This window comes from Carcharhinus amblyrhynchos, chromosome 11, assembly GCF_965287045.1.
Source record: "Carcharhinus amblyrhynchos chromosome 11, sCarAmb.v2.hapA, whole genome shotgun sequence".
Classification (NCBI taxonomy): Eukaryota; Metazoa; Chordata; class Chondrichthyes; order Carcharhiniformes; family Carcharhinidae; genus Carcharhinus; species Carcharhinus amblyrhynchos.
Window position 1 is genome coordinate 77187554 of NC_137334.1, and position 22555 is coordinate 77210108.

The 22555-nt window shown below is 39.5% G+C and overlaps 1 protein-coding gene across 1 annotated transcript in view; it reads left to right on the top strand.

The window, feature by feature from the left end:
• Positions 1–22337, top strand: part of epc2 (enhancer of polycomb 2) — a 57074-nt gene extending 34737 nt beyond the window's left edge. Inside the window, exons 4-14 of the mRNA XM_080199393.1 lie at positions 2142–2348; positions 2923–3071; positions 3203–3338; positions 5338–5535; positions 6511–6600; positions 7056–7204; positions 10653–10993; positions 11762–11895; positions 14291–14450; positions 19890–20223; positions 21417–22337. Coding sequence (XP_080055519.1) covers positions 2142–2348; positions 2923–3071; positions 3203–3338; positions 5338–5535; positions 6511–6600; positions 7056–7204; positions 10653–10993; positions 11762–11895; positions 14291–14450; positions 19890–20223; positions 21417–21486 — 1968 coding nt within the window. The 3' untranslated portion in view covers positions 21487–22337. The remainder of the gene's footprint in view (positions 1–2141; positions 2349–2922; positions 3072–3202; positions 3339–5337; positions 5536–6510; positions 6601–7055; positions 7205–10652; positions 10994–11761; positions 11896–14290; positions 14451–19889; positions 20224–21416) is intronic.
• The last annotated feature ends 218 nt before the right edge of the window (positions 22338–22555 follow it).

Below are 22555 nucleotides of genomic sequence, written 5' to 3' on the forward strand. Positions count from 1 at the left end.
CTTTGGCTCAAGAGATAACTGCAGAGATATTGGAAGAACCAATTATGATTTCCCTCCATTTTAGAACAGTCCCAGCAAATTGGAAATGAGAAAATATGGCAATGCTATTTAAGAAAGAAGGGATCGAGAAAGCCGGGAACTACAGGCTAGTTAGTCTGTCATCAACGATTAGGAAGTTGCTAGATTCACTTAAGGGAGTCTTAAAATGAACTTAGAAAATCCATAATATGATTAAACAGAAGCAACATGGTTTACAAAAGGGAAATCATGTCCCACAAATTTATTAGAGTTTTTTTATAGTAGGATAAAAATATTGTAGTTGAATTTCCAAGTGGTGTTCCTTGGTGTCATGCAATAGGCTAATATGCAAGATGGGATTGGCGGGATGGGAAGATAATGTGGATAGAGGATTGGTTAACAGATAGGAAGTAGAATAGGGTTAAACAGTGCATTTTCAAATTGGCTGGTTATAAGGATCAAAGCCGGGATCTCCATTATTTGCAATCTATTTTGATTTCTTAGATGAAGAGACCAAGAGTAACGTATCCAAGTTTGCTAACCATACAAAGCTAAGTAGAAGCGATCAGCTATGAGGAGGCAACAGAGACTACAAAGAGATGTAGAAAGATTAAATGTATAGGCAACAAAGTGATAAAGTCTAATGTTGGCAAATGTGGTATTCCTTTTTGATAGCAAAACTAGAAAAGCAAAATTTTTAAAAAGGCTTAAAAATTACAAAGAATTTGGCTGTACTTGTACAAGGAACAAATAAAGTTAGCCTGCAGGTACAGTGAGCAATTAGGAAGTCAAATGACATGGTGGGCTTTATTACAAGGGGAGTACAAGCAAAAACAGCCTGGAGTACTGTGCACGCTTTTGGTCTCTATACCGAATGAATGATATAACCTACCGATTTTCCCCATACAGAATGAACAAAAATCCCGTTTGGGGGGATTCTGACTTCGAGGCATTCAGCCATAATCCCACAGATGTTAGCCTCGCACCATTGGCTCCTCAGCCAAGCCCATACTCCAATTGTCTGAACCTGCAGGCTTCTCATGCTGAGCAAGGTTAATATTGCAACAACACTGTAATCTTGGAGGCAATACAGCAAAAATTTGGTTGCTATAAAGAGAAGTTTGTCCTGTGATGAAAGGCTGAATAAACTTGGGTCTCAACTTTCTGGAGTTTAGAAGAATTAAATGTGATCCCATTGAAGTATACTAGATCCTGAAGGGACCTTGCAGGGTAACACTAAGAAATTGTTTCTCCTAGCTGGTAATCTGGAATATGGGGGTAGAGTTTCAGGACAAGGGGTTGATTACTTAAGAATGAAAGTATTTTTCGCTGAAGATTGTGAATCTTCGTAATTTTCTACCCCAGCGTTTGTGATGCTCCATTGCTGAGTATATTTAAGGATGATGTGAACAGAATTTTGGTCTCCTGGAATCAAGTGATACGGGGGTGGGCAAGAAGGTGCAGTTGAGGCAGAAGTTTGGCCACGATTATATTGAATGGTGATTATTGGATGTTGCTTGGGCTGGAGTATTTCAGCTAGGAAGGGAAGCTGTTCAGGCTCTGGTTATTTCTGTAGAGCAGGGAAGACTGAGGAAGGACCTGACTGAGGTACATGAAATTATGAGAGGCATGCGATAGATTGTGAAAAAAACATTCCCATTAGTAGAGCGGTCAGTAACCAGGAGATATATATTTTTAGATAACAGACAGGACTTTCAAAGAGATTTGAGGGAAAACGTTTTCGCCCAGAGGGTGGTCAGAATCTGGAACTGGCTGCTTGAATGGGTAGTAGAGATGGGAACCCTCGCAACATTTAAGCAGCTCTTAGATGAGTACTTGAAATGCTTTTTAGCCCAAGTGCTGGAAAATGGGATTAGAATGGATAGCTACTTGATAGCTGGTGCAGACATGAAGTGCCAAAAGGCCTCTTTCTGTGCTGTAAAACTCTGACTCTGTGATGCAGGCTCAAGAGGCCACATGGTTTACTGTTGCTATTCTTGTGTTCCTATGCCTGTGAAATAAATGAGCACAGAAATTGTGAACCATAATATCTCAGTTAGCATGGTTGTGCTATCACAAAATAAATGTTAAAAGTTTTTCTTTGTAATTATCTTGTTCTTCAGCTTGTATCTATTCAAGAGGCCAGATTGCTTTTGAAAGAAGATGACTACCTGATAAAAGCAGTATATGATTACTGGGCAAGAAAACGCAAGAACTGCAGGGCACCCTCCCTCATCCCCTTGGTGAAACAGGAGAAAAGAGATGGTTCCACTAACAATGATCCATATGTTGCTTTTCGAAGGAGAACAGAGAAGATGCAGACTAGAAAGGTGAGCATGGTTAAATGGCTGTTGTCCGGTTCCTGATCTAAATAATGGAGGTGAAAACTGGGGAGTAGTTGTGGGCCTGGTGTTTTTCCATGTGGAAGTCACATTAGGATCACCCTGTCTGATCTTTCCCATTCTTTATTAATTGACTTCAGAATAGTATTGATGGTAATTTGAAACCATATTGTCTATCCCATGCTCTGGATATTGTGCAGCACAAGATGTTTAGTTCACGAATAGGGAGTTGGTAAGTGTGCAGAGCCCTCACTAGCAAAAACACTAGATTTGTATAAAGTAAGAACATATTATGTTTAGGTTGCACAATTATTGAGGTGAGATCAAGGCAGGGACTGCACAGGTGCTTTATTTGTGATGTTGCTGACATGAGAGTGTTTAGTATGACAATGACGAGTAAGCTGCTCTCTCCATGTGTTTACTGCAATCAAAATCAAGAAGAACGTAAATTGCAAAGGCAATGTTGATTCAGTGGGTAAAATGATGCAGCTAACAGCTTTTTGACTTGACATGGGTGCTTTTCCTGTTTATACAACATAAGGATTTGAATTTTTTTAAACAGAATCGCAAAAACGATGAAGCTTCATATGAGAAAATGTTGAAGCTGCGTCGAGAGTTCAGCCGGGCAGTTACCATCCTAGAAATGATTAAGAGACGGGAAAAGACTAAAAGGGATTTGCTTCATCTTACACTGGATGTGGTTGAGAAAAGGTATGACAGGAAGTTTTGTTCCAAGTCAGAAAAATATGTCGCCGTGGTTATCATCTGATTTTAGTCCTGACTTGCTGGTCACCATGGTTTAATCTGTAAGATCTGCTGAACTTTTATTACTGTTTGAATAGGTACCATATGCGTGACTTTGGAGGAGAAATTATGAGTGAGCTGAGGACTCTGAAACAAGAAAAGGTGGTCTCCAACAGTCCAGTATCTCTTCACAATGGCAATCATTGCAAAGCACCAGAAAACAAAACCGTTAAGGTAAAAATTCTGTGTCAGATTTTCCCTTGTGCGTTGATTTGTACATATTGATTGTGGACTACTCTGTATTTTGAGATTTCATAGTGATTATTTTTGACCAAATCAATTTTCACAATTGGGTAAATTAGTGTATTTAATTTGGAATGGCTATCTTGGGATTTTTTCCAGTAACTAATATCACAGATCAGACAGTTCATCCTACTGTAGCAGTCTGTCAGAGATGTTCAACTTACTTGATCACCTACATTAATGACTGGCTGAATACCACTTTATTGGTAAATTAACAGTTTGACCAATTTTTACAGAGTTGCATTCATCTTCAAAATGAACTTAACATACACAAAACATAAGTGAAATATTTGAACTTTTTAAAGAGTAGCTGCAGTTGAAAGCCATTCTATTCATGGGAAAAGGAACAAAGTTCAAATAGAAATAAGGACAACAAGCAGTATTTAACAGTTCTGTTTTTGTTACATGGGGGTGAATTTTACTGTTGTGCCTGCAGTGGGAATTGGAGCAGGTGAGGTGTGGTCCATGGAAAGGGCTGTTGACGTTGGGCGGGGTTTTCCCGTTCTGGGGTGAGCGAGTCCAGAAAATCCCGCCCATAGTATTCGATGCAGCAGCCAAGTTGCATTCCTGCTAGTGTTTTAGTATCAATATAGAAGAGCAGCATTCAATAAAGCTTTTAATCAAGTTGGCCAAAATAGAATCCAAATTATGGAAAGTTATGATCAACCTTTTACATTCATATTCATGGATCACAAGGAAGAAAATCTGTGCATCCATCCAGAAAAACTCTAAAACCTTCCTCTTGTAGTATTCAGGTGTTTTTTAAACCCATCTCGTAATTTCAGTTCTAATCAGGAGATTGTTTCCTGAATTAATTAGTCTCTGTCTTGCTATGTGTCCAATTTTGCCTTTTACAATTGTGTCTGCCCCTGAACTCTCAGTTTAACTTAAAGCAATTTTCCTGGTTTACCATCAGAATGTCTTGCTTACCTCTATAACATCATCTTCTTGATGCCTCCTTTCAAAATTGACAAACTCAAATTTCTTCAGCCTCTCTCAAGTCAGACTTGTGACCAGAAAATTCAGTCTTTTGCTATCCTATGTACTGCCTTACCACTTAAGTGACTTTCTTATGCCTTGGAAGAACTGAACGCATGACTACGATAATCGGAGCACTGTTGTTTTGACAATTGATTTTGTGTTGTTTAACTGTATGCTAAGGATATTGGTTATTTTTACCTAACAATATATTCCTAACTCTTCAAAAAATTGGTTGTGCTAAATGGAAGAGCTGCACAAAACATAATTTGTGTAGTAGAAGCAATTGATTAAGTGAGAATATAAAGTTTTATCAAGGTTTCTTAATTGGAATTATCTTTGAAAACAAAATATTGCAACAATATTGTATTTAAATTGATTAATTTGAATTGCTTAATTTGAACTATTGGATAATTCAATTTTATTGGTGGGTAAAAGTTGTTTCAAATTAATTGAATAGACTGTATTTCACAACTTAGCACGTTCTGGAAAATGTACTGCAACAATATTTCCAGAGGTGATTAAGGATATTAAAGCATTTTTAAAAACTCGAAGAGCATTCAAGGAATGAATAGAGCAGGATTATTTCTTATCAGAAAGTAAATGACACAAAATCATCAATTTAATAGCGAGGAGAGGGATTAGATTAAGCTTTGAGTTTCTGGAGCAGGATGGATATTGAGGTAACAAGCAGGGCATCTTGTTTAAGGAAAAGTAAGTAAACATTTTTAGCAGGAAGGTAGAGAACTGTAGGGAGCGAGTAAGTCAGTAAGGTTAGTTTTGGATTGCTGTAGCAAACACCATCTCTTTTATGTCATCAACTTCTGTGGTTCGATCTAAAGCCAGCCTATAGTAAGAATGTAATATTTTAATTAAGAATTGTCATAGTTTATGCAAAGCGTTTCTAACTAGAACTAGATTACTTAAGTTGCTTTTATCTTTCTTTTTTTAGCAGCAACAACCGCACCTGATATCGTTTAAAGAGGAGGTTACTGATACTGTTCGAGTAAAAAAGAAATATGTGAAAAAGAAGCATAAAACTTCAGAGTGTGTTGTTTTGCACCATCAGACTAGCACAGAATTACCAGCCCTGAAGAGGGACATTAAACAGTATGACTTTCTCAGCTCTGATGAAGAGTCTTACACCCAGGTATGCTAGGTTATTTTTCTTTTCTATCAGTAAATAAATCGATAGTGGATTCAGAGTTTTATCAAAGCAAGACAGTGTGCTGAGCTGAGCATAGTGACATATTTTAAATGAAGAGCAGGATAACATTAGCTCCGCTTTTATCTGCATTTTCTATAGTGTGATGGCCATGCTCGCTGTTTCAGAAATGGTCGGTAGTCATTTTTGTGATTTGAATATTGTGCTCATCAAAGTTAAACTCTGATGGCAAAAGCAACACCCTTGTCAACAAGTGCGAGCATCAAGGAAACTTGGAGCAAGGTTTATTTTACACAGCTACAGCAGCGCACCTTAAATTTAACCTGAATCTCAGAAAAGCACACCATAAAATCTATAACGTTATTTTTGTTGCCAGTTCATTGTTGTGAAACTGTCATTGGAAAAGTTGGGGATTTCAATTTATGTATACATGTACTGTAGGTCCATAAATACCTACATTGTAATTGCATGATACTTGTGTGGAAAGTATATTCCGACTTGAAATCGCTGTTCTTTAGTGTAGGCCAAGTGACTGAAATGACTTGCGTGGTCTTGTCAGGGCTCAGTAAGACATAAGGATGCTAGTAACTGTTCTTGTTAAAGTAAGTGTCCCTGTAACTGAGTGGCATGACCTGAGCCACCCACTGACACACCAATCTGTATTCCTCTCTCCCTCTCTCTCTTCCCCACCACCACCATCCCTGATGTTCCTGTCAATTAATTTATATGCAAAAATAATCAAAAGTATGAATGCAAGAGACCCGATTTACTTCATAAAAGAAAGGGGAAATGTCACATGATGGTACATCTCAGTATTATGGACTGTCCTAGTTCAATTCTCTGAGGAGGAAATTTGTTCATATAACAAATAGGTGATTAAATTGAGTTCCCTCTTACTGATATTTATAATTATTAGAAGATATGCAAAAGGCAGTGATTCTTGTTCTTTGCTTTTGTTAGGTCCCTTCTCCAGTATCGGAGCCAGAAGAAGACAGCGATCCTGATGGACTGTTTGCTTTCAGGAGGAAAGCAGGTTGCCAGTACTACGCTGTAAGAAAATATATATTAATACGTATATAGTAGATAAATTGCATGTAGCATCTTAGCACACAGCTGTGATTTGAAATTTTCTTCAAATTATTTGTCTGTTGTGTTAGCCAAATGGTGCATATCCTTTAAAAGTTCGGACTTTGAAAATGTGTGGATGTGCTGCTTTAGTAAATCAATGTTGTGGGTTTTTTAGTACATTGAAATTTACAACACTTGTTTATCCTCCAAGTGCAGGAACCTTGTTTCCAATTCCTTATATCTCCCTTTTCTTCCAACCTTCCAACTAATTCCTAAAATTGACACACTGCCTGCTGAGATTTTCCAGCATTTTCTGTTTTTGTTGTTAGTTTTTTTAAAGGTCACATGTTCTTTGTAGATCTATGGCAGTAACATTGTGGAAAGACAATCTATCATTCATAATTTATGATCATTTATAAATTTCTGTTCCATTACAGCCTCATTTGGATCAGATGAGTACTTGTCCATGGCAGACTCCTGAACCAGCTGGGCTAAGTGAGTCACGGTACAGGTACTGCTTGACCACACTCACTGTTCCAAGAAGGTGCATAGGTTTAGCACGGAGGCGCATAGGTCGTGGAGGAAGGTATGTGAATGTTTTGAGCTAATTAAAAGAGAATTGAAAATAACTTGAGTTCGCGGGTGTGTAGAATTTTTAATTTAATTCAGTGATACTGTTGAAGATGCATTCTAGCCTAATTGTCATGTTGAGGGTTTCTGGACTAAAATAGCATTAAAGTATCTGAATCTTTTAGAGAATTGTGCACTGTTGTATTTGCAAGATAGTTTCAACAAGAAATAGCGAGGCATCTTGAGAAGAATTGTTTGATAGAGCAGACGCAGCACGGATTTGTTAAAGGGAAGTCGTGTCTGACGAATTTATTGGAATTCTATGAGGATGTGTCTAGTGCGGTGGATGGAGGGGAGCCCGTGGATGTGGTGTTTCTCGATTTTTCAAAAGGCGTTTGATAAGGTGCCGCACAAAAGGTTGTTACAGAAGGTTAGGGGGCATGGAGTTGGGGGTAAGGTGTTAGCGTGGATGGAGGATTGGCTGTCAAATAGGAGGCAGAGAGTAGGTGTCAATGGGTGCTATTCGGATTGGCGGTTGGTGACTAGTGAAGTGCCCTAGGGATCGGTGCTGGGGCCTCAGCTATTTACCATTTATATAGATGATCTGGAGGAGGGAGCTGAGTGTAGGGTGTCGAAATTTGCTGATGACACAAAGATAAGTGGAAAAGCAAATTGTGCAGAGGGTGTAGAAAGTCTGCAGAGGGATCTAGATAGGCTGAATGAGTGGGCGAGGACCTGGCAGATGGAATACAATGTTGGCAAGTGTGAGGTTATCCACTTTGGCAGGAATAATAGCAGGAGGGACTACTACTTAAAGGGCGACAAGCTGCAGCATGCTACGGTGCAGAGGGACCTGGGGGTCCTTGTGCATGAGTCGCAAAAACCCAGCCTACAGGTGTAGCAGGTGATCAGGAAGGCAAATGGGATGCTGGCCTTCATAGTGAGGGGGATTGAATATAAAAGTAGGGAGGTCTTGCTGCAACTGTACAGGGCACTGGTGAGGCCGCAGCTGGAGTACTGTGTGTTTTGGTCGCCGCACTTGCGCAAGGATATTTTGGCCTTGGAGGGAGTGCAGAGGAGGTTCGCTAGGCTGATACCGGAGTTGAGGGGGTTGAACTATGAAGAGAGGCTGAATAGACTGGGCTTGTACTCATTGGAGTTTAGAAGGATGAGGGGGGATCTTATTGAGATGTATAAGATGATGAAGAGGATGGATAGGGTAGAGGTGGAGAGGTTCTTCCCGCTCAGAAAGAAGAGCAGGACTAGAGGGCACAGTCTCAAGATTGGGGTGGGGGGGGTGTGCAGTTTAGAACAGAGTTGAGGAGGAACTTCTTCACTCAAAGGGTGGTGAATCTCTGGAATTCTCTGCCCGTTGAAGTGGTGGAGGCTACCTCGCTAAATATATTTAAGACGCGGGTAGATAGGTTTTTGGTAGGCAAGGGGATTAAGGGTTATGGGGAGAAAGCAGGAAGGTGGAACTGAGCCACTTGAATGGCGGGGCAGGCTCGAGGGGCTGGATGGCCTACTCCTGCTCCTATTTCTTATGTTCTTATGTAACTAATGGGACTATATGTAATATGGATCATTCAACAGAATGGATCATTTATAATGGCTACATGTTTGGCTAGATCTCAAAGTAACACTTAAAGGGAATTTTATTCTAGTACACTTCTGCAAACATTCGCAATGTATAACTTTGTTAATTTTGTGTTATAGCAGAAGTTGATGTGACAGCTCTGTAGTACTTTGCTTTCCACTACCTTTTCCTTTTAAAAACTGTTATACTTACCACATACTGCAATGTTGTACAATCCTATGAACTTTGGATTCCTCAAACTCTGCTCTTTTGCATTCTCGACTCCCTTTGCCCCACCATTGGTAGCAGTGTGTTCAGCTGTCTTGCCTGTAAGCACTGTAATTCCCTGCCCCCTGAACGCCTGCATCCAACTGTCTCCCTTATTTAGGTTTTCAGTTAAGACAATTTTGCGTTGTCACCAGCAATTGCTAATGTTCATTAAACACATTAGATGCAGATGCCATAGGCAGATGGAATGGGTGGACTTTTCTCAGGTTAGTGGGGATGGGAATATTAGAGAAAATAATGTCACGTAGAGACCCTGATGCAATCTTACCCCTTCCTGGATTTCCAAGGGGACGAGTGAAAGCATAGTGGGGATCTCACTTGGCTGAGGCAAGAACTACTTAGAAAGACAATTAGGTGTGATTTTGTGCATGGATTCTCTCTCTCCCAAGAATGCATGAGTTCAACACTGTATCTTCAACTTGGCAGGGTGGAGGTGAGCACACAACATGGAAAACTTGTGCAGTGAAACTGACAAGCTGTGAAATGTTTGGTCAGTCACCCTGAAGAGCTACAGTCATGGCTGCTGTTGTCTAAAGTACTGCTTTTTGCAGCGGGTGTTATGGATGATTGTCAACAATGAGGGAAGGCACTTCACCCACCTTCAGCTGCACTCCCTTGCTCCCTGCCTTCAGAATGACTTGGTAGCAGCTAATGCAACTTCACTGTCTATCTCTGCTGAGGGTCAGCGAGGCTTAACACTGTCAGGTGCCCCTATCCTCAATCATAGCCCTTCCACCATAGAGCAGAGGGTACGGGCACAGCTTCAAAGAGGCGTGACCTCCAAATACAGGCTACACGCACACAACGTCAGTTTTCATGATGTCTGTGCAGCAGAGCCTCAGGAAGTTTAGGCTGTCATGGCAGGTCGTTGCTGATATTTGCACCTTCGCGGAACAAAACCTCTTTCTCTGGATCAGGTGGGCACATGTTGCCAGTGGCCTAGAAGAGGTCTGTCACAGGATGCCCAGCCCTCATCTCTGCTCCTCTGCAGGCTGTGTACTTTCTTCTCTTGCTTTATGTGCTGTTAATGGCATCTGTGCAGAGATGCAGGGAAAAAAGCCATTAGTGGACGTTTATTGTGTGGGTGCAAGAGAGTAATTGACTAAGTGAGTATTGGCTATTCAGATGGTAATGTGTGGTGTCTTCGGAAAGAGCGATGAGTCAAGAAGCAATCTATATTTACTGAGACATACTGTATAAGAGTATGCTATGTGTATCAGAGTGTGGGGCTTTAATATCTGAAGGTGTCACGCTGCCCAGTCAGCATATCCCCTTGAGGTCATCAATCCTTTTGGTGCAGATATATGGTCTCTACTTTGAGAACGTACTTGCTCATCTTTCATCAGAACCAGATTCAATGAAAGGTAATCAACCTGAAACGTTAACTGTTTTCTCTCCACAGATGCTGCCACATTGAGTATTTCCAGCTATTTGTGTTTTAAATTTAGCAATTCTAGTAGTCTGTCCATCTTTGCTTTGGTTGAACAGATTCTTCATGTTAATTAGTTCAAGCTCTTGTAGCAATCACAAAATCGTATTCATCATTGTGCTCATGTCAGCTATGTAGACTTAAAGCCGACTTTTGTTCTTCCCCTTCTAGGTTTTTGTTAGATCGTGCATCCACAGATCATGACCACATTCTACGCCAAATTGACCCAGAAATGTTGTCATCTCCTAGCTCCCCAGCTGCTTTTCCGTCTGATGACTCATGGACCATTTCTTCCAATAAAGACTTTACAAATAGACTGTCACTTAGTGAAATACTAAGCAATATCAAAGCATGCCGATTACGGCACTTCCAACCTCGGTTATCTCAGCTTCAGGACAGCGATAACCACTGTACTTCCAAAAAATTAGGACAGAATGTGAATAAAAAAAGAACTCCAACGTCTTCTATTTTACCATCAAGTACCATGATCGCCGGTAGGAATAGGATATCTGGTGAGTACTGCTGTTTTTGTAAGCCTTTCTGTTTCAGTGGGACCTCTGACTCCTCTAGCTGTTAACAGCAGAATTTGCAAATGCCGAACAGTTAATTGGAAGTCATTACAACTTGGAAGTTCAGATTTAGATGCATACATTTCTTCTCTTGTTCTTCCCCTTTCTTCTCCTACATTGCCTTGTGCATATGAGTAACTTCTGTTGGTAGACAACATTGTTCCATTTATTTCATGATATGTTCTTTCTTGCATGTCCATTGGAACCGTGCATTGGGGCAGCACGGTGGCACAGTGGTTAGCACTGCTGCCTCACAGTGCCAGGAACCCAGGTTTGATTCCTGGCTTGGATCACTGTCTGTGTGGAGTTTGCACATTCTCCTCTTGTCTGCATGTTTCCTCCGGGTGCTCTGGTTTCCTTCCACAGTCCAAAGATATGTGGGTTAGGGTGGTTGGCCATGCTAAATTGATCCTAGTGTCAGGTGGATTAGTAGGATAAATTTGTGGGGTTACGGGAATTGGGCCTGGGCGGGATTGTTTGATGCAGACTCGATGGGCTGAATGGCCTCCTTCAGCACTGTGGGATTCTATTTTCTAACCACCTCAGAAAATCACTTTTTAAAGTGTATATTGAATGTCACTACACAAACCTCAGAGGTTTTTTAAAAATCTTGAAATATGTCATTTTGTGTTCTTGAAAAAAAAATCCAGTTAATTTTATTTGGTACTTAACTGACATTGAATTAAAATCCAAGCCTACTTCCTTGTCCAGTAACAGGTGGCATAACAGAAGAGCAGTACCACACCCATCAACAGCAGCTTGTTCAGATGCAGAGACAACAGTTAGCACAGATACACCGTCAACAGTCCCAACATTCCTCAAACATCTCCCACGGAAATTTACAGGTAACATCGCTTATGCAATATGTGTGACTTTGATAATTTACACTCCTCTGAGTGACAGGAGGATACAGCAGCATTGTAGCCTCTAATGCTGAAAACTTAAAACCAATGTTTCGGTTGCCCAGTGCTGTGTACAGTTGTCTGTATCAACAATATTCCTTAATCCATCTTCTGAGAGCACATTAAGAGGTTGTGATTACTTTTCTCCTCCTCACCCATCAGTATGTCATAGAAACACCCCACAAGTTGATTATATGGTAATAATGCTGCAGTGTTCATATGGGGATAAAAGGGAACGTGTGACTTATCACGCCTGCAGTTCATTAAGGTGTATGCCATGTTTGGTGATTCAGCTGTTAGCTTTTGGGCTCTGGTATGAATAGTTTCTTGGTTCAGCATCACACCTCATTCTCTGTGAACCAAAATGCATCTAGGTAAATCAAAATTTACTGTTCATTTATTTGAATATATTGTGGGTTGCCATGCAAGCTCGTTTTTGATAAATATAAGCTCATCAGGTTGTGATTCAGGTTATCAATCAATGAACATATTTGTTGAACAAAGAAGTAGTTTATTTATTAGTCACAAGTAAGGCTTAACATTACGGTGAAGTTACTGTGAAATTCCTCATGTCACCACAGCCCGGCGTCTGTTCAGGTCAACGCACCTAACCAGTACATCTTTCAGAATGTGGGAGGAAACCCACACAGACATGGAGAGAACATGCAAACTCCACACGGACAGTGACCTAAGCCGAGAATTGAACTTGGGTCCCTGGTGCTGTGAAGCAGCAGTGTTAACCACTCTGCTACCATGTCACGCTACATTACTAAAATCAGTAAATGTAGATTTCACAGTCTTGGAATCAAATTAATAATGGCATTTTCCTTCAGGTTACAGAACTACCACAGAAAGTAGTTGAGGCCAAAACATTGAATGTTTTCAAGAAGCAGTTCGATGTAGCACTTGGGGTGAAGGGGAGCAAAGGATATGGTGGGGAAAGTGGATCAGGCTGTTGAATTGGATGATCAGCCATGATCATAATGAATGGCGGAGCAGACTTGAAGGGCCAAATGGCTGCCTCCTGCTCTTATTTTCTATATTCTATATTTCTATAACCCTTGACAAGGCAGTCTCAAACATGGTGGAAATGTGACTTTCATTACTGAGCCTCTGATTAGCATTGCATCCCCTGATATTCAGACTGATCTGTGTTCCTCCAATACCACTCAAGATTGAGCTCCGAGTTCCTTTCTAGCTATTCCAAAACAAAGGATGCCAAATTATTTTTCATTACTCTTACCTTAGTAGTTAAACATCACAGGAATCCTAGCAGAGTTTGGCAACAAACTGCATGAACAATTTGAATGAACTGAAATTATCCCTGATCTGACTTGAATACTTTCAGTAGCCTGAGATGGGTCCCTGTCCAAGGACACTTGGTGATTGCAGAAGTAATCAAGTAAATGCCCATTAGTCTACAAAAGCAATAGGAATTTAAACAAACATTTAAGTAAACAGTTAGTGTCTTTGGCATGCCAATGTATGTATCAAGCATTATGATTTAGTGTGTAATTTGTGATCATTGGTAAAGAATGTAGTTGGATTGTTACAAGATTATGAAAAGCACTTTTCGCATGTAAGTTTAATGTAATCCATCTTGACCAAAAATGCTTAATTTTTGTTAGAAAGCATAATCTATTAGTTTGTACAGAATAAATAAAAAAGTCTAGCATATCATAGTTATGAATCATTCTTTCCTCTGGTTCTGAGTTAGGTTTCTAATTAATGGTTTTTTTTCTTAGGGCAGATGCTCTTCTCTGTGGGTACTTTTGTTGCTAACTATTTCTGCCCAAGCCAGAGTCTTGTGAAGACAAGCTGGTGGGAACATCCGTTCACTCAATGGAGTTCTGTTTCATTTCCCCATTGTGTAACTCTATTTGGCACCAGTGGTATGATTGAGATCAGGGAGTCAATATAACTGGTGCTCAAACCTGTGTGTCTTTATGTGGTGGTCATGCTACCATTCCTTAACAAATGTAATTTTCCTTCTAACTGCTGGAGTAATTTGCCAATTTTTATTCAGTCATGGTCAATGCTTATACAGCAAAAGAGGTTTCTCCTTCTCTGCTGAAAAATACAATATTTAAATATGATCAAGGAATAATTAATAACAGCATTTTCAAGCGTGGCTTAATTTATACTTTGGAAGGGTTGATCAAATGGGCAGTTGGGGTGCCTTTTTAATATGCCCTTTTTTTATTGTCTAGTATTGAATTATCAATAATGTTTTAGGGATTTGTATTATTTACTTCATTTCATCCCATCGGTCTAACCCTCTGTTTGTTTCTCTTTCATGCGCCCGGTTAACTCTAAAGTTTGTGAAATACCTTTTCAGGGATCCAGGATATCTGATTGTTCTTCAAAAACGCTGGATTCAGCTAGTGCCCATTTTGCTGCATCAGCAGTAGTTAGCGCTCCTGGACCAGCTCAGGCAGAAGTTTCTAAGGATGCCGTAGGTCATGCTACTAACATGAATGGTGTTGTCCAGTCTGCAGGTGAGTGTATAACATTGTTGTCCATAAAAACATTGCTAAGTATTAGCAAATGTTCGGAAAATAATAATTTTCAGCAACTTTTTTTTGGGTAATGCAGATGCATGAGAAATACACAAACTTAGCAATTTCAGGTTAGCAACACTAATAACTTTCCTTCCTCTTCTCTGTAATAAGAATAGGACCTACGCTGTATTTTTATCAAAGCAGACAGAAAGCATAGTAGAACATTAACTATAAAGAATTTTATTCATTTTGCTTCCAGTAATGGAATGTTGGGTGAACCAAAAATTGCAAGTAGGCTACTTCAGTTTCTGAGGAATAGTGTATATCCAACATCATTATGATAGTTTTTTTAAAAAAAACTCATTTGATGCTTATTGACTTCAGGCTGGTACAAGTGATTTCTGATTCTTGTAATTGTTTCAACCAAGAAGCAGAAGAAACCACTGGTGTTTTTCACGTGAAGTAGAAACTTTCAGCAACGAGTGGTGGCACAGTGGTTAGCACTCCAGTGCCTCACGGCGCCAGAACCTGAGTTTGATTCCCGGCTTAGTCATAGAGGTTTACAGCATGGAAACGGGCCCTTCTGCCAAACTTGTCCTTTATTTTTGAAACCCCTAAGCTAGTACTTGCCTCTACTACTACCTCTGGGAGCTTGTTCCAGACAGCCTACACCCTCTCTGTGGAAAAAGTTATCCCTCTGGACACTTCTGTATCTCTTCCTCTCACCTTAAACCTATGCCCTCTAGTTTTAGACTCCCCTACCTTTGGCTTGGATCTTTATGCGAAGTCTGCGTGTTCTCCATATCTGCATGGTTTTCCTGTGAGTGCTTCGGTTTCCTCCCACAGTCCAGAAGACGTGTTGGTTGGGTGCATTGGCCATGCTAACTTCTACCCCGATGTACCTGAACAGATGCCGTGGTGTGTTGACTAGGGGATTTTCACAGTAACTTCATTGAAGTGTTAATGTAATTCTACTTGTGACACTAGCAAATAAACTTTATAAACTGAACAAGTTCCTGCCCTTCTGTACGATTGTAATGGACAGGATTTTCAACACCAGGATGGGGAAACATAACTTGCAGCTTTCCAAGCAGCATTCAGCTGAGCACAAACAATTCCATGATTTATAAATAATTAATCTTATCTTGCCCATAGATATTAATTTGGTTTAATTGACCTTTAACAAAGTGGGACTTGGCTGCAGAAAGTTGAGACCCACCTTTCACAAACTTTAAGAACAAATCACTTAGTTCAGTTACTGAGGTAAAAACTGTAATATATTGACACAATGGAAGAATTGAATTTCCAGTGTTAATTGTTGCAGCTTTTGGAAATTTGTATTAATTCAGTTTGCTGCCATGGTAGCAGAGTTCTTCTTTGATGGTTCTACCTTTCTTGAGCAAGAATTCTCCACTGATAAAAGTAAAACCGAGTTGGGTTGAAAAGAACACAGATCTCCTACTCTTGCGTTGTATAGCGATCCATGATCTACACCATAATTCCAGTACTCCACCGATGTACGTTACAAAAGGCCATGGAAAAATGTAGTTTTGGCAGAAGGCTTGGTAAAAGATCGTTGTTACAATGTGCTTGGGGACATTGTCTCAAGTTCTCTAATTGATCAATGTCAGTTGTTGTTACAATTTTAGAACAAAGCTTTATTCAGCTCTGTCTTCTAGAAGACAGTGTTGCTCTCAAATTTGTCCACCTGAGTTACTTAGTCCTATGAAATTAGGTGTTAAGTATAATATTCCTAATATGCTGGCAAATTTTTTGGAATAAAATCAAATGTGAAAGAAAAATGTTTAAATTATTTCCTTAAACTAACGTGTATGGTTAGGAATCGCAACTTACTATTCAGTTTCAGTTGAATTTTTTTGAAAAAAGCTTGTGAATGCTTCTGTTGGTTTTTATTGAACACCAGTTTTCTACAATAGTTATAATTGTGTTACTGCAGTTATTAGTGATTCAGATGAATCACTATTTTAAATGACAAAATGGGGGGGGGGGGGATTTTCTGTCTTCAACTGCATCATTAATAGATTGTGCGGTCCTGGAGAATAGCATGTGGGCCCAAAAATCCATTTCGCACATGGCACTGAACAGTTTGCTATTCTCCCGGCCACTTCCTAAAGGTGTGAACCAGTTCAGGTGCAAGTCCCATTTAACATTTAAATATGCATAGCCCGTTCACCTGCCAGCACACTGAATTCTCCAACCTTCAGGCCTGGTGCAGTAACAGAATTACCCTTGTTCTCCACTGGTGAAGACCTGGAGCAATAGTCACACCGAGGGGTTCGGAAGCACCTGAAGCCCCCAGGTAGTTAGGGGCACGGCCAGATGGTGCTCATTGGGTGGGACCCAGCTGGCACACTAGTGGTGCCTGACACTGATCACCAACCAGTGTGCCAGCAGCAGTGCCAGTGGGTGGGGGCCATAATGGGTGGCTATGCGAGGGTGAAAGTGGTCTTGATTTGTTGTGGGGGGGGGTGTGGTTTGGGGGGGATGCCAACGATCCAAGTTGCAGTGGGGGTCCCTGATGTCCATTGGGAGAGGGGGGGTCTCCCAGTGCACTCTGAAATTGGGGTGCCCTTGTGAAATGGCACCCAAGCGCTCTGAGCTAGGCTCACAGATGTATTTAGGCTCCATATCCTCAGCACGGGTGCAGAACTCCCAACTCTCCAAGTGAGTGAGCGTGGGAGCATTGCGATGCGGAGCATGCCTTAGAGACCAGCGCAGATTGCTCCTTTATTCTCGCTGTCGTGATACTTAAATTCTTTAGGAGAATCCCACTACGCAGGCCTGACAGTATCTGTGAAAAGAGAACAGATGTGGAGATGCCAGCGTTGGACTGGGATAAACACAGTAAGAAGTCTCACAACCTGGTGTTGTGAGACTTCTTACTAAGAGAGAACAGAGCCAGTGCTTTGAGTCTGGATTTGTCCCTTTGTCAGAGCTGAAGACGTTAGAAAATAGGGTGATATTTATACTGTTTAGGGAGTGACAAAGATGTCATTGACATTAAGATGGAATGTAGATAGTGACAGTGGACATTAAGAAATCAAGGTGTAAATGGCAGAACAAAGGTAAGCAGAGTGTCAAAGGGCAACCTGAGACATGGAACCGATAGCCCTGGTGGGGTTATGGTGGCGGGAGGGTGGTAATGGAAAGTAAGATTTTAAAAAAGTGGAAAAATGAAACAATGAAAGAAATTCAAGTTTGAAAAATATATAAATAAGATGAAATGAAACAAAATAATGGAAATAAGGTGGAAGTGAGAGTTCATGCTCTGAAGTTGTTGAACTCAGTGTCCAGCCTGGAAGACTGTAAAGTGCCTAATCAGATCAGGTGCTGTTACTCCAGTTTCATTTGGGCTTCACTGAAACATTGCAACAGGCCAAGTGCAAATATGTGGGCATGAGAGTAGAATGGTGTGTTGAAACAGCAAGCAAAAGGAAAGTCAGAATCCCTGCTTGTGGATGGAGCGAATGCGTTTTGCTCAGTTTGTGTTGTGGTGTCTCTGATGTCAAGTGGACTGCATTGGGAGCAGTGAATGCAGTAGACCAGATTAAAGGAGTTCACAGGAAGCACTGCTTCACCTGAAATAAGTGTTTAGGCTTTTGAATGGGGAGCAGGGAGGAGGTAAAGAGGCAGGTATTGACCTTCTGCAGTTGCATGGGAAGGTGCCATGGACAGGGGATGAGTTGTTGGATGTGATGAAGGAGTGGACTTGGGTATCCCAGAGGGAATGGTCCCTACAGAATGCCGACAGGAGGAATGAGGAAAAGATGTGTTTGGTGGTGGCCTCACGCTGGAGTTGGTAGAAATGGCAGAGGATGATCCTTTGAATGCAAAGGCTGATGGGATGAAAAGTGAGGATAAATGGACATTATCCTGGTTCTGGAAGGGACTGGTGGGGTGAGAGAAGTGGCATGGGAGATGGTTTGGATGCAGTTGAAAGCGCTGCCAACCATGGTGGGTAGGAAACCACGATGAAGGAAGTCATAGCGGCAGTGCCATTTTAGAAAGTGGTATTATTGAAACAGATGCAATGGGGGCAAAAGTATTTTGTCTTTATAATCAAAACATATACTTGGATTTCTTTCTTCTCTCAGAATAGTTAATGGTCAAAGAGCAAAATACTGCAGTTGCCAGAAAGCTAAAATAAAAACAGGAAATACTTGAAATACTTAGGCATCATCTGTGAAAGAAGAAAAGTAGAAGTGACCTTTCAGATCTATGGCTTTTTGTCTTATCTGTAAAGTTGATAATACAACATAGTCCTTCTTGCACAGAATAAAATATCTCAAAGTGACACCTGCATTTAGCTTAAGATTCCAATTCGGATGGACAGTTGAATAGCTCCTTAGTTTATGGACATCATTATGAACAATATAGAAAGTAAATCTGTTAAGTTATCATTTAATACTTCTTGCACAATACAGGTTTTGTTTGATATTTATCTTGTTACAAGTGGTTATAATACTGAATTTTAAGATCAAAGCTTGAATTCTAACTATGGATCACTTTTATTTTTTGTTGATTTATTAATTTCTTTGCAATAATGTACTTCAAGTGCATTTAAGTGCTCACCAATAGTAGAAAAGGATAATGAACTGGGTTGCATTTGTAGTTATACTTTCAGCATTATTTATATTTGACTTTTTTGACATTGGTATTTTAGCCAGAATTTAAATGTCTTGTTTAAGGCTGCACCCAGGAGAATAACCCAGATTCTCCAGTCTCTTCACGTAACTGAAGTAGCTCTTCTATGATACCACTCTATCAAATCTCTTCTGCCTCCTCACCTTGTGATCCTTCCTAAAAGTATGGTGTCCAGAACTGAATATGGTATCCAGGCTGAGACCCCACTATTATTTTATAATGCTTTTTTTTTTGCATCACTTCCTTGCGTTTTGTGTTCTGTGCCTCCAACACTAATAAAACAAAGGGTCCCAGCTTTTGCGAGTCTGTTAACTTACCCTGCCTCAGGTTACTCTGTTCTTGATACAATGTATCCCCAATAAAGTTGTACCATTTAATCTAGCTAGTTATCCAGCTTTATCAAAATATTGAATCTGAGATTTTGGCATGCATTGATTCTGGGCCCAGTGGTGCTATTGTGTTCTTTTGGAAGAGCCCATTTGATGTTGATTGTGTAACATCACCTTGTAAATTATACATCTCCCTTAGTGACAAAAACAAAAGTCTGTGCCACCAAATTCTATTTTACTCATTCAGAAACTGGAAACATGTATAATAGATTGAAGATTTCTGAAAGACTCTGCACCTAAATTATGTATATAAAAAGATTGTTTCTGCTCCAGTCAGTTCCAAAATTCTAATGTCGTGCAGAAAACCAGTCAAGAATAAAACTTTGTTCAAATGCAAAGAGATTAGTCCATTTTTAATTTCCATTCTTGTTTCTTTTCACAGGCACCTATCGGAATCTCCAAACTTTCAATGCTACTTCGTCCTCTGGTCCAGGATTATCTACTGTACAAATTATAAGAACTGTTAGTCGCACCTCAGCAAATCACGTGTTCCCTGCATTACGCACAAGCAGTCCCCAGTCGTTTCCTGTGAACAATTCCTGTATAGGAACTGCTGTGCGGCTGAACAGTATGAATGTGGTTACTCCTGTCAATGTGCATCTCAGTGCAAGGACTTCAGCACCTTCTCCTTCTGCCTTAAAGCTGGCCACAGCTGCTACCAGCCTTGACAGGGTGCCCAAGGTGACCCCTAGTAGTGCCATCAGTAGCTTGCCTAGGTAGGTAAAGAAGCTTTATGTAATCAAGTTCTAAAGAATGAAGAGCTTTCCGAGAATAAACTTTCCTATGATGTGACCTCATACACACTGATAGGAGATCCTTCTGCAATTTGTAATTTAAAATTATTCATATTTAAACAGGAGCAGTGATTGTAAGTTCATTGAAGTCAATTAGATTCTAATTTCTTAATTGTGCTGTTTGTGACGACCTCATCCCTTCACCCACTGTGCTGAAAAAGTAAGCGATATTTAGAGCAGCTGTATAATGGGGCAGGAAGGGAAGGAAATCAAGAGGGTGCAATCCCCAGAAATAAATATTTGAAAACTGTATTGATTTAACTATTAGATCAATGTTTTGAATTAAAATGTAGTATCTAATAAATAGATTAATTACATTTAGATAACTTGATATGTTATTTATGGTCCAGTTTTTCCACAGTTATTCTGAGACATATTAAAAATGCTGTCATTATTTTATCAATATTTACTTGAGTTGGAGTGAATGTATGATTTCAATTGTATTTGTGGATTTTAGTTTACCGTTGTTGCCATTCATTATTGCTTCTCTTGGAGGATATTGTATTTTTCCTTAAGGATTATTCAAAGTCTTAAATCACAGAATAGTTAAAGCTCAGCAGTATTTACAATGCAGTAGTTTTATTGTGGGACTTCAGTGATTTGAATGGGATTGTAATCATTAAATCAAATTAAAATCCATTGGTAAATGTGTAGTGAAATTCATTGGATTGAGTGAGAGGGGAAAGGGAAACTTGTTTTTTTTTTATAAATGCTGCTGATATCAGATTAATGATTGGCACACAGCAAATTGTATCTCAATCAACTGGGAATTAAGTTAACCTCACCAAAATATATTGTGCAACATAAATAAAAAGCATAGCTGGAATAGAGAAAGAAACCCTAAGCAAACCTTTGTTCTGTTTAATTACTGGTTGGACTAACAATGTTTGAAAGTAAAATACTTTGATTTTATTCTCTTAATTTCAGTTTTAATATCTGATTGCATTTCTAGTCCCAGCACAAATAGACAAAACAATACTCAAAAGGGTTTAATACTTAAGGATAACTCTCTGAAGTGGATTTAACGAGTTTTTTTAATATATCTTTGTTTTCTAAAATGTTTATGCTGTGTGACTGTAATTTCTATATTTAAAAAGTTGTATTTTTTCTTGCAGGGAGAGTAGTGAACCAGAGAGATTATTGAATGGTATTGCAGACAAAACAGTAGCGATGGAGGTGACATAACATCATCTAAAGCACCCCTTCTAAGACATAGTGATGGAAATCTTGCATTCCAGTCAGAATGCAGAATGCAGCACCCAATGGATTGCAAGTGCTAAATGTGGACCTGAATGGTGTCATATTATAAATGTAAAATTCTGTCTATAGATAAATGTAAATTTTGTAAAGTTCAGGTGATCACTACCTTGTACAATAGTTTATTTGTATCATCATATGTATTTCTGTTACTTGAATACTAGATATTCATCATGCTTTGCACTTGAAATTACAACAGAATGAAAATGACACAAATCTATGGGATCATGAGCATGAAATTGGGATCCTTTTGTCACTTGTTTTAACTATTTATTTTGCCATGTTTACATTTTGTAACTTTGTACAAATCAACTTTGTGCTTAAAAAAAAATTTAAAAGATATTTAGGTAGGCCATGTAAATCCTTGTCATTTTTTGTACATTGTAAAGTTTTCACTTTTTTTTCTCACAAATTGAATAGATGGATGTTTGGTAAATACTAAGTGACATTTCTTTATCAGACATTTAAGTCAAGACAAAAAAATAGTATTTTCTATTGTTTTGGAGGGTGAGGGTTGTGAAACAGAATTGAAGATTATCAACTTCCATTTTGCTCCTTTTCCTGTGGCTGCAAGGCAAGTAACAGGTTAGAAAGACTGTCTGACTTTTATGTTTGGACTCCTTTAGTATAGTGTTTTTATGAGTTTATACAATTACTATTACATAGGCCTTTTCAACAGTATTAGTATTGGAATGTTAGTGTCAGCACTACATCAGACAACTTCCTTGTTACTTGATCTTGTTAAGTGAAAAAAAATGCAGGGAAATTAAACATACATATCAGAATATCTGTTTGGCCTCGCATTATTTTGTAAAATAGAAAAGAAAGGTCAATTTTTGCTTTCACCACAACTGAATCTAAATGTTAACATATTCTTTGTAAACATATTATAATATCAATTGGAGGAGAGATTTTGGTTCCAGTGTCTTCCCTACAACCCCATTACCTTGTCAGAGATCCGTGTATGTTTCTGGAAGAGAATGAAATAAAAGCGGCT